General features: G+C 45.3%; 1 protein-coding gene across 7 annotated transcripts in view; it reads left to right on the top strand.

Moving 5' to 3' along the window:
- Positions 1–266: 266 nt before the first annotated feature.
- EOGT (EGF domain specific O-linked N-acetylglucosamine transferase) overlaps positions 267–11,128 on the top strand; it is a 35,679-nt gene continuing 24,817 nt past the window's right edge. Inside the window, exons 1-8 of one of the 7 annotated variants that reach the window (XM_027585870.2) lie at positions 268–415; positions 1,219–1,437; positions 2,089–2,144; positions 4,295–4,518; positions 6,013–6,113; positions 7,191–7,299; positions 10,003–10,097; positions 10,449–10,553. In XM_027585870.2, the coding sequence (XP_027441671.1) occupies positions 4,309–4,518; positions 6,013–6,113; positions 7,191–7,299; positions 10,003–10,097; positions 10,449–10,553 (620 nt within the window). In that variant the 5' untranslated portion in view covers positions 268–415; positions 1,219–1,437; positions 2,089–2,144; positions 4,295–4,308. Of the gene's footprint in view, positions 416–1,218; positions 1,442–2,088; positions 2,145–4,294; positions 4,519–6,012; positions 6,114–7,190; positions 7,300–10,002; positions 10,098–10,448; positions 10,554–11,128 lie in introns of all 7 variants that reach the window. The other 6 variants (XM_027585869.2, XM_027585872.2, XM_027585867.2 and 3 more) reach the window with 6 other exon arrangements.

Here is an 11,128-nt window from a genome sequence, read left to right as displayed (position 1 = left end):
CCTAGTGTCCTCTAAGCGCCTTATCTCCTTCCCCCCAGGGGGCCAGGCCAGCCCGGTGACCCCGCTTCCTTCTCCGGCTCGGCTCAGGCGGCCGGCTCACAGACTCCCGCACTGCCCGCCCGCGGGGGAGCGCGACCAGGAGCAGACCGAGCTCCCGCCCCTCCCTGCAGCCCCGCGTCTGGCCGTGCGCGCCGGGCGCCGGCTCCCGCCCCTGCCCCCGGCCGCCCCACCGCGGGGCTCGGGCCCGCCTCCCGGCGCAGGCTGCCTCGCAGTCCCGGCGGCTCCCTGGCGCCCCCTGGCCCTGCTCCCGCGCCCGAGGTTTCCGGTGAGCCGCAGCAGCCGGTTATGACGACTCCGTGCTCCCGAGCAGCGGCTGTCTCCTCCTCCTCCGCAGCCCTGGCTCCCCTGGCTCCAGGTGGGACTCGCTCGGCGATCCGCGGAACCCTCACCCGCCGCCCTGCCGCCGCGGCCCGACTGCGCGCGCCTCTCCCGCCGGGGCTCCCCGCGCGCCTTCCCCGCGGGCTACAGCCTCTCTGCGGACTCCACCCGCGTCTTCCACGGCCTGCGGGCCGGGGAGGCGGGCGCTCGGCCCCTTCACGGAGCCTGCAGCGGCGCGCGCGGGGTTCCCGGGAGCCCGCCGACCACGGCGAAGGATGCCCTTCTTCCCCTCCCGTGCCGCGTGGGTCGATGTGCCAGACCTGGGCGAAGCCGCTCCCCCGGGTCCTTCCCAGGCGCCGGGGACTGGGTGGAGGTGGGGGGGGGTGCAGTGCAGGGTGGCGGGCGAAGTGCGGGGACCTGGCGACCCCGAGGCAGCCCCGCCGGCGCCTGGGGTGAAGAACCCGAGCGCGGCGGGGTGGCTGCGGAAGCGCTGTGGCCGCCGGCCCCGCCCGCCCCGCTTCCCCGGGTGACGGTCCCGCACACAGCTGGTGGACCTCCCCTCGGCATCTCAGGCAGCCAAGCCCTTTCTGACCCCCTGCCTCTACCGACCGTGAGACCCGTGGCCCCAGTGCGGGCGAGCCGTTTAGGAGTCCTTGTGAGTCTCAGACGCGTTCAACTTTTCATTTGTCCACTGTCTTCTTGAAACTTCCCAAGCTCTGTCACGGAGCCCCGCCCCATCTCACCCACTGTGGTCCCTGTCCGCCTCGGGCTCTCTCGTCTCTCATCATCTTTCAGGCTCTTCCTTTTTTTTTTTTTTTTTTTCCTTCCTCCACCTTTTAGGCCCGAGGAAATCCGGTGAAGGAATACAGAAGAGGAAGGCGCCGGTTGATTTGTACTGAAGGAAAAGTAGGGCGGCGCTCAAGCTTCCATCTGCCGGAGAAGTGCACGCACCCATCCTTGGGGGGCCTTGCAAGAGGACTGCGCACCAGAACGGCTCTTTGCCAGGCCCCGGGGCTGCGCTTTTCATGCTTGAGCAGCCGCCCCTTCTAGCTTATGCAAGTAGGTACGTGCCCTTTGAGCCGAGACTTCAGATTTTTCCCATGACTTAAGTGTGACTCCTTCTCCGTGGATCAGTGGGTTTAATTTTAGGCAGAGCTCAGTCAAGGACAGTGGACTTGAAGAACTGAAGGTCAGGACTTAGTTATAACAGTGACTTTATTACTGGAAAGAATGAATCAGAAAAATAGGCCATCCTGCCTGTTGAATGGTCAGGCTGAAGTAAGTAGTAAATAGGAAAGCTCGAGTAGCAGTATGATTCAGTGAGTAGGATTAATAGGATGAGAACCAGGAACATTGTTTCCTTTAGGAATGTTTTATCTGCAGAGTGTCCCTTTGGCCTGTACCGGTTGATGCCTGTATAAAGTGGACCATATCCTTCTGCGTACCATGAGAATCTAGTTTAAGTGACAGTGTTGAGAGTGGTACCTTTAACTTTGCTTTTCTCAGTCTAATGTTGACTAAGGAAAGGAAAGCACACCATAAGTCAGGCCTTTTGCTTACACAATGTCTCGCTAAGTGCCAGGCCTTGTGCTTAGAGGTTATCTCATTCATTTTTTTTCTCTCTTAATATTTCCTTTAATCCAAAATATCACCTGAATGATAAAGTCTACTTTGGCATCCTTTTAAGGTAATATGTTTCATATCTGACAGATTTCTGATATCTGAAGCATCACAACAGCTTCTGCGTGGTTCTGATAATTAAAGAGGTAAATAATTCCATTAGAAGTACACTGTTACTATTAATATATATTTTTTTAATTTTTATTGTTATGTTAATCACCGTACATTACATCATTAGTTTTGGATGTAGTGTTCCATGATTCATTGTTTGTGCATAACACCCAGTGCTCCACACAGAACGTGCCCTCTTTAATACCCATCACCAGGCTAAGCCATCCCCCCACCCTCCTCCCCTCTAGAACCCTCAGTTTGTTTTTCAGAGTCCATCATCTCTCATGGTTCTTCTCCCCCTCCGATTTGCCCCCTTCATTCTTCCCCTCCTGCTATCTTCTTCTTCTTCTTTTTTTTCTTAACATATATTGCATTATTTGTTTCAGAAGTACAGATCTGTGATTCAACAGTTTTGCACAATTCACAGCGCTCACCATAGTATTAATATGTATTTTTAACTTTTCTAAAATCACTGTCAACTCACTGTTGGATGAAAGTCCTAACTAAAAGTATTAAATCAGATCACCTTTCCAACAGATAACAATATATTCTTCAGAGCCACGAAAGAGAGAAGCCACTATATTTACCACTCCAGAGGGGAAAAAAGATCGCTTTTCAGTGTCCACACTCTTCGTTATGAAGCCTTGGCCTTGGGACTTTAGGCTGGACTGAACATAGCAGTTTGTTTCTAAAGGCCCCATCTTCGTTAGGCATAGTCAGTGAAGGCTGATTCTGAAAGCTGGTTTTTCCAACATGCTCCAGTGACTGTAGATCTCGCTGGGGAGTAGCTCATGTGTAATATGGTCCTATCATTCGGTGGGAAGAGCATCTTTTTTTTTTCATAGAGCAAAATATTTCACTAAAGTTAACCAAGAATGGCACAATTATTGTCTGGGATACGTAGAATTCTAGTCCATGAGGTTTAATCCTTATGGGGTGAGTTAGACATGCAGTAAGGTCCATGATGGTTATTGTCTCTTTTCACATTGCTAAGGCAAGATGGGGACAGATTAATGGCACAGTCTCCGAGTTTTCTGAGTTGTAGTTACTATTACCATAGTTTGTTATTACACCCACTAGAAGGTGAGCTTCACAAGGGTAAAGAGTTTTAGACTGCATGTTCATTGCTGCATCCTAGGTACTTGGCACATAGAACGAACCCGTATACGATTGTGATTATTAGGGGTTTTTTTTGTTTGTTTTTTAGTAGGCTCATGGAGCCCAACTCGGGGCTTGAACTCATGACCCTGAGATCAAGACCTGAGCTGAGATCAAGATTCAGATGCTTAACTGACTGAGCCCCCCCCAGGTGCCCCATGATTATTAGTTTTTATTCAGCAGATACATATATGCTCAGAGCTATTGCACTTTCTTTTCTTCTCTCTCCCTGGCATGATTTCCCTGCTCCTCATCATTCAGGTCTCAGCTCAAATAATATTTAGCAGTCTCTTCCTTACCCCACCATTCCATGTGGCTTTAAACATTTACTCAATAAATGCTTGTATAGCATTTAATGTGCCAGGTACGTCTAAATATTTTACCAATATTTAAGTCACAATAGCCCTATGACAAAGGTTTATTATTATTTCCATTTTACAGATAGAAAAGCTGAAGCACAGTGAGGTTAAATAGCTCAAGATCGTACAGCTAGGAAACTATAGCTAGATTTCAAACCCAGGTGGTCTAGCTTCCGAGTTCATGTTCTGAACCACCATGTTATATTGCCTATCATATTACCTACTTTATTTCTGGCATCAGTAATATGTGACTAGGGTCACATCAAGGCCTTTGCTCCATTTTTATAAATAAAGTTTTATTAGAACACAACCACCCCCATTCTTTAGGGTAGGCTGTGGCTGTTTTCATGGCAAAAGTACTGTTGGGTAGTTGCCGCTGAGATTGTATGGCCTCCAAAAACAAAAATATTCACTACCTGGCTCTTGACTGAGAAAGTTTGAGAAAGGTTATAAGCTCCATCAGAACAAGGGCCTGGTTTTGTTCACCCCCTGTGTACCTAGCTCCTAATGCAGTGCCTGGAGCAGAGCAGGTGCACAATAAATATTTGTTGAACAAAGGAGTGTTATTCAGTGATGTATCAAGATGCCGTGTCATTATACTGAGCCCTCGATCCCTTTGACTTTTAAAGGATATGTCTTAACAAAAACCTTTTCAATATGATCTCTAGGTTTGGAGGTTGCTATGTTAAAGCTGCTTGTCCTTGGAGTATTGCTTCATGGTGTTTCACTGAGTGGCCAAGATGAGGCTCCTCCCAAGGCTGATGGCATTCCAGGCGAACCTCTGTTTAACTATGCCAGTATCCGCTTGCCCAAGGAGCACATTCCCTTCTTTTTGCACAATAACAGGCATATTGCCACGGTCTGTAAGAAAGACTCACATTGTCCTTATAAGGTAGGTATTCGTTTTTCTTATTTATTTATTTTTAAAGATTTTATTTATTTATTTGACAGAGAGAGACACAGCGAGAGAGGGAACACAAGCAGGGGGAGTGGGAGAGGGAGAAGCAGCCTTCCTGCCTAGCAGGGTGTGGGGCTCGACCCTGGGATCATGACCTGAGTTTAACGACTGAGCCACCCAGGTGCCCCTCTCTTATTTATTTTTAAAAGGATGTTGGTTCTGCTTTATCACCTGAACTTGAAGGTAGCATTCTGTAAGGTAGCTGTCAGACTTCGTTTGCATTTCGTCTAGTGCTTCTAAATGCCTAAACTTTGCTTAAGATTATATCCCATTCACAAGAGTGAGATTTAAAATCTGAATCGCAACAAAAATTTAAAATCTCAGTCACTCATAAAATAAATAGTCAGCCAATACTATTTGTATACTCTGTAAACAAAGGGAATTAGATTTTATCCGGACAAGAATGTATAATTCTCACTAGAGACTAATTTCACACCTCTTTTTTTCTTTAACTGCCTTTCAGAGGGTCTCTTAGCATTTAACTCCAGTAATAACACCTCCGCCCCTGTCTCCACATAATTAGGACTGTTACCATGGCCGTCCTTCTGTTTTAGAGTTGTTGGAAAGGCCTCCAATTGGAGCCCATTAAGATGTCTCAGGAGGTCTCAGAGATCAAAGCTGGGCCTTGTGAGAAACTTCCTTTCCCATGGTGCTGGCTCAGGAAGCATATGGAGAAGCAGACCTGGGAATCAGACCAGTGTTGCTCCTGGGCCTTGCAGAAGAGCGGCCTCAGCCAACAGCCGCTGCTGTGTCCAGTCTTGTGGTGTTTCTGCTGCTCTTGATTAATGACTAAAGATGCTAATCCATTTAATTTTGCTGTGATTCTTTTGATCATAGAAATTTCATTTTATGTGACTTTTTTTTAAAAGATCTTTTTTTTTTTTTAAAGATTTTATTTGAGAGAGAGAATGAGAGAGAGAGAGTACATGAGAGGGGGGAGGGTCAGAGGGAGAAGCAGACTGCCCACTGAGCAGGGAGCCCAATGCGGGACTCGATCCTGGGACTCCAGGATCATGACCTGAGCCAAAGGCAGTCGCTCAACCAACTGAGCCACCCAGGCGCCCCATTTTATGTGACTCTTTAGGGACTGATTTTAGAATCACTTTGCTCACTGAGAAAGGCAGCTTCATTAAGCTCCTTCAGGAAATTCCAGTTCAAGTGTTCTTTGGTAGTGTAGAGAAAGCCTGTGCTTTTGGTTGGGGTCCAGACGTGGTGGTGGGGGAGTGATGATTAAGGATCATTGTGGTTGAGAACTTGGAGACTGTTATTCTTAGGATTTATTCTAATTCCTTTTATTGTATGAATATGTATTATAAGATCTGAAAGTGAAAGTTCTATGAAGATTTGTTTTCTTCATGGGAAAATCTAGAGTCCTCTAAATGTCAGAAGGAGGGAGACCAGTGTAAATGTACACATTTTATGTTCTAGAAACACTTAGAGAATCTAAAATACTGCTGGGGTTATGAGAAATCCTGCAAACCAGAGTTCAGATTTGGTTACCCTGTCTGTACCTACGTCGACATGGGATGGTAAGCTTCCAGACGGAATCCTCCTTCCCTTTAAATCATCTTTCTTTGTCCTGTATGCTGATGCTCCACCACCCACCCGGATTCTTTTGGTTTTAGATGGTAATTTCTTTTTTTTTTTTTTTAAAGATTTTATTTATTTATTTGAGAGAGAGAGAATGAGAGATAGAGAGCACGAGAGGGAAGAGGGTCAGAGGGAGAAGCAGACTCCCTGCCGAGCAGGGAGCCCGATGTGGGACTCGATCCCAGGACTCCAGGATCATGATCTGAGCCAAAGGCAGTCGCTTAACCAACTGAGCCACCCAGGCGCCCTAGATAGTAATTTCTTTAGATATTAATTTGCTTACACAGTCATGGATTCAAGTTGACTCACCTCCTCACCCTCCTGCCACCATGTACAGGAATATCAGTTCTTTCCTCTGCCAGAGAGAGAAAGCAGTATGGATCACCAGAAAGTATTTCCCCCCAACAAACACTAAAAAGATAACTCGATGGTTTCCTCTTGATTCTGGAGGGGAGTGTGAAGTGTAATTAGTATTTCCAATACAAGACATGCAAGGTTAGTGGAGTAAAGAAAATATGGTAATTAGTAGCTCATTTTCTCTCATTTTCTTCAGTTCCAGATGACCCTAACTTCATACATTTCTGTTGTATATTCTTAATATAAGAAAGAAAGAAAGTCTGTAAATAACTTATTTTGGTATCTTCTTGTAGCAAGGGAGTTGCAGGAAGATTATGATGGTTAAAAAACTTAATGACAGACTTCTGGCAATTTAACCTTTAGAAAGGAAACTCAAGGCTCAGAAAAGGTAAAAAGAGAAAAATCATGGAATCTTTTTTTCTTTTTGAATGATTTTATTTATTTGACAAAGAGAGACACAGGGAGAGAGGGAACACGAGCGGGGGGAGTGGGAGAGGGAGAAGCAGGCTTCTCGCTGAGCAGGGAGCCCGATGCGGGCGGGGCTCCATCACAGGACTCTGGGATCATGACCTGAGCAGAAGGCAGATGCTTAACGACTGAGCCACCCAGCCGCCCCCCCCCCCCCTTTTTTTTAATGGAATCTTTTTGACTGCAAATAGGACAGATACCCTTGAATCCGCCCAGGACATATTCTGGAAACAAGCTGACTTTGGATATGCGGGAGAGCGTCTGGAGGAACTGCATGTGCTCTGCCAGCCTAAGGAAACTGTGAGTGTTTCTTTTCAGATACTCCTAATGTTTAGATTGTCCTGTAAAAACAAGATATATGGCTCTGGTAGAGGGATCCTTACTCAAGTGTTTATTGGCTGTGACTTTTATTTAACTTCCTAAAACAAGTCATTCTGTTTCGTTTGGAAGCCCTGTCGTCATTTTCACACATATATCAGATAGTCCTATTTTGAGGCAGTTAAAATATTACTAGGTTTAGAATTTCCCTGCCCCCAACATTATGCTAAAGAAGATAAATTGATAAACTGCATCTTTCCAAATTCCCTCACAAGGAGTTCGGGACAGAGGATACACCCTCCCCCCCACCCCACCAGACCGCTCTATGTTTGTTTAGGACTTTACAGTTTGCAAAAAGCTTTCCTCTATGTTCGCTAGCCCTACAGCAGATAGACAGGGTAGGTATTAACTGATGCGACTTGACCACAGAGGAAAACAGGGTCCTCAGAAGGGTGAAGTGACTTCTCCAGGAGCACACAGCTCCTAGGTAGACTCGTCCATCTAGAATTGGGATACAGATCTTTTTCTGTGTGCTTTCAACCCTAGTGCATTGCGCTCAGTGGGTAAGCCAAGCACGTTGCTAAGAGCCAGTTTTGGGTAGTCAGGAGAAAAGCAGGCTCCATCCATACTGTAGGGTTCAAAACCTGATTCTTAGAGCACTCAACCTTTCCATGTTTCAGTTTTTTTTCCTTTCAAGCTATGCCCATGTCATAGCTTGTGACTGGGAAGAAATGAGCTTATAAAAATGCTCATTCTGTTTATAAAAATGCTCAGTGCGGGGCACCTGGGTGGCTCAGTTGTTAAGCGCGTCTGCCTTCAGCTCAGATCATGATCCCAGGGTCCTGGGATCTAGCCCCTGCTCAGCAGGAGGCCTGCTTCTCCCTCTCCCACTCTCCCCCTGCTTGTGTTCCCTCTCTCGCTGTCTCTCTGTGTCAAATAAATAAATAAAATCTTTAAAAAAAAAATGCTCAGTGCAGGACTGGGCTCCCAGCAAAGGGCTCAGTGTTAGTTTTTAAAGGTCCATGGGGGTGTAAGCACTTACTATTAAGGTCTCATATCTGTCAGTGTTCTTGAACATCTCAGGGGTCTCTATTATCTCCAGGCAATCTAGAAAATTAAAAACAATTTTTTTTCTTAATTCACTTTAAGAAACTGAATGTATGCTCTATAGCGCTTTTTAAAAAGTATTTTTACTTATTTTTGTGAGAGAGAGAGAATGAGCGGAGAAGGGGGCAGAGAGAGAAGCAGGCTCCCCACTGAGCAGGGAGCATGATGCCAGCCTGGATCCCAGGACCCTGTGATCATGACCTGAGCTGAAGGCAGATACTTAACCGACTGAGCCACCAGGCGCCCGCTTGATAGTGCTTTTGGAGATATCACGTAATAGAACTTGAAGCAATTGTAGGGAGATGGATGAACCCCAAAGGAGGGAGGCAGGGCTTTAGCCACACTGCTGCCGGGTACCCTTAACATACACTTTTTTGTGTGTGTCGCATAGTCTGGCTGGAGTCCACCTGTTGATGTGGAAGGGGCAAGGCGAGAGCCACAACCCCACCCCACACACCTCGTCCAAGGCAGTATGTAGAATCTTCCCTGGCCAAGATCTACCTTAATAGATTTTATGCAATCAGAGCCTAATCCCTTACCAACTACCGATTTCAGAACCCCATATGGGTTAAGGTGAAGGCTTTGTGTTCATTGGGAATTATGGGAAAACAATAAAATGGCATTTAAATCTATAAATAAAATCCAGAGTGGATAAAAGTTTTTGAAACCATCCCTATTTCGGAACAAACTAGACTGGAAAAAAGAGAAGCGGGCTCTGGTAGTTGACTCTTAAGCTCTTTTATTTCAGTGATTTAAAAAACATTGCCCTCTTACTGCTGTTGAGACAGGGACTCCCGGAAGCTTTATGGTTTGTAGAAAGCACGTCTTATTAAAATTACCGGGCGCCTGGGTGGCTCAGATGGTTGAGCGTTTGCCTTCAGCTCAGGTCATGATCCCAGGGTCCTGGGATCGAGTCCCGCATCGGGCTCCCTGCTCCTTGGGAGCCTGCTTCTCCCTCTGCTTCTCTCTCTCTCTCTCTCTCTCTCTGTCTCTCATGAATAAATAAATAAAATCTTTTAAAAAAAAATAAAATTAGCAAAGTGCCCTTCCAGCCTTCGTTTTAATGTCTCTTAACGTGTGCATTCATTCTTCGTTTCATTTGGCTTGGCTTTGAAAAATGCTTTTTCGCATAGCTACATGGTTAGTGATGGCTCTGAGTGCTTTTTTTTTTTTTTTTTTTAAGAGGACTGAACTGAACCACACATAAAGCCGTAAAGTTTGAGATGATATAAATAGAACATTTGGGAGTTCTTCATAGTAACCTAGAAGTATTCATGCACACAGGCAAAATTAGGCTTGACCAGAGTCTGCTGGGGAGGGGAAAATCCATCCACAGAAGCAGCTTTTCAGAAGCTATTCTCCTGATGAATCACTGAACTCTACCTCTGAAACTAATACATTGTATGTTAATTAATTGAATTTAAATAAAAATGTTTTAAAAAAGAAGCTGTTCTCCTCATATTGTGTGGTTGCAACCTGAAGGTGCACGTGCTGTGAACTTGTCTGGCAAGTCTGAGAATGTCCTCAAAATGTTAGTACCTGGAGTTAATTTTTTTCTTTTTTCTCAAACTCAATCAGCATGACTCAAGCCTGGTGTGTTCCCGTTATCTTCAGTACTGCAGAGCATCCAATCTCTATCTTGATTTAAGAAACATCAAGAGAAACCATGACAGGTACGGAAGTGGTTGATGTTAAAACCTAATGGAGATTCTGAAATATTTCCAGGTCCAGGGATATGCCTTGGATTTGCTTCATAATAATATGGCGATGAGGTTGGGAAACGGATGGAGCATGAAAGACGTAGTCAGGCCACAGGTTGATCATTGAAAAGCTGGATTCTTGGTCCATCGGGTTTCTGTCCCACTCTGCTACTTTTGTGTATATTTGAAACATTCTCTTATAATAGAGTGAAATTCTACCAACACACTGATTTTGGAAAGTGGTAAACCACCTTAGTTACATCCCATGTGCTTACATAATGATAAAATTTTTCAAACTCAGCTTAATTTTTGGTCATCCACCAGATTTAAGGAAGATTTTCTCCAGAGTGGTGAAATCGGAGGACACTGCACACTGGACACTCGGACATTGATGTCTCAAGGTCAGCGCAAAAGCCCTCTGCAGTCTTGGTAAGATTATTTTTTTAAAAATATGTTTCTAAAATATTTGCTTTTGTTTCTGGCACATTGGAAGGGACTTTTGAATGGAAAATGTTACTTCATTTGTGGAGAATTTGGCATGAGCTTCAAGGGAGTGATGGCTACAGAGTGAATCTCAGTTTCATTTGAATTAAATATATGTTTATAAAATATGAGGAAGTGTGATATAGGATTTACTGATTGCTAATGAAAGAAAAAAATCTGTTCAAAAATGAGTTTTTATTAACTCCTTGTAACTGTACATGTGATTGAGAAACACGTGTTTAAAAGGGATACACATTTATCCCCTGGGTGGCTGGGTGGCTCAGTTGGTTAAGTGTCTGCCTTCAGCTCAGGTCATGACCTCAGGGTCCTGGGATCCAGCCTCGCGTTGGGCTCTAACCAGCACCCCAGGCTCCTCCTCAAAGTTGTAAACCCTGCCCTGACTTTCAACACCTCTGATCAGCTTTTTGAACTTTATATAAATTGGAGAACACATTTTGATTTAAAACATTTTTAATAATAAACTAGCTCTGTGGTCTGATTTGTTATCTCTAGAAATTAAG

Source organism: Zalophus californianus, chromosome 1, assembly GCF_009762305.2.
Source record: "Zalophus californianus isolate mZalCal1 chromosome 1, mZalCal1.pri.v2, whole genome shotgun sequence".
Lineage (NCBI taxonomy): Eukaryota > Metazoa > Chordata > Mammalia > Carnivora > Otariidae > Zalophus > Zalophus californianus.
Note: the sequence above shows the minus strand (reverse complement) of the source record. Positions and strands in the feature narration are given on the sequence as shown.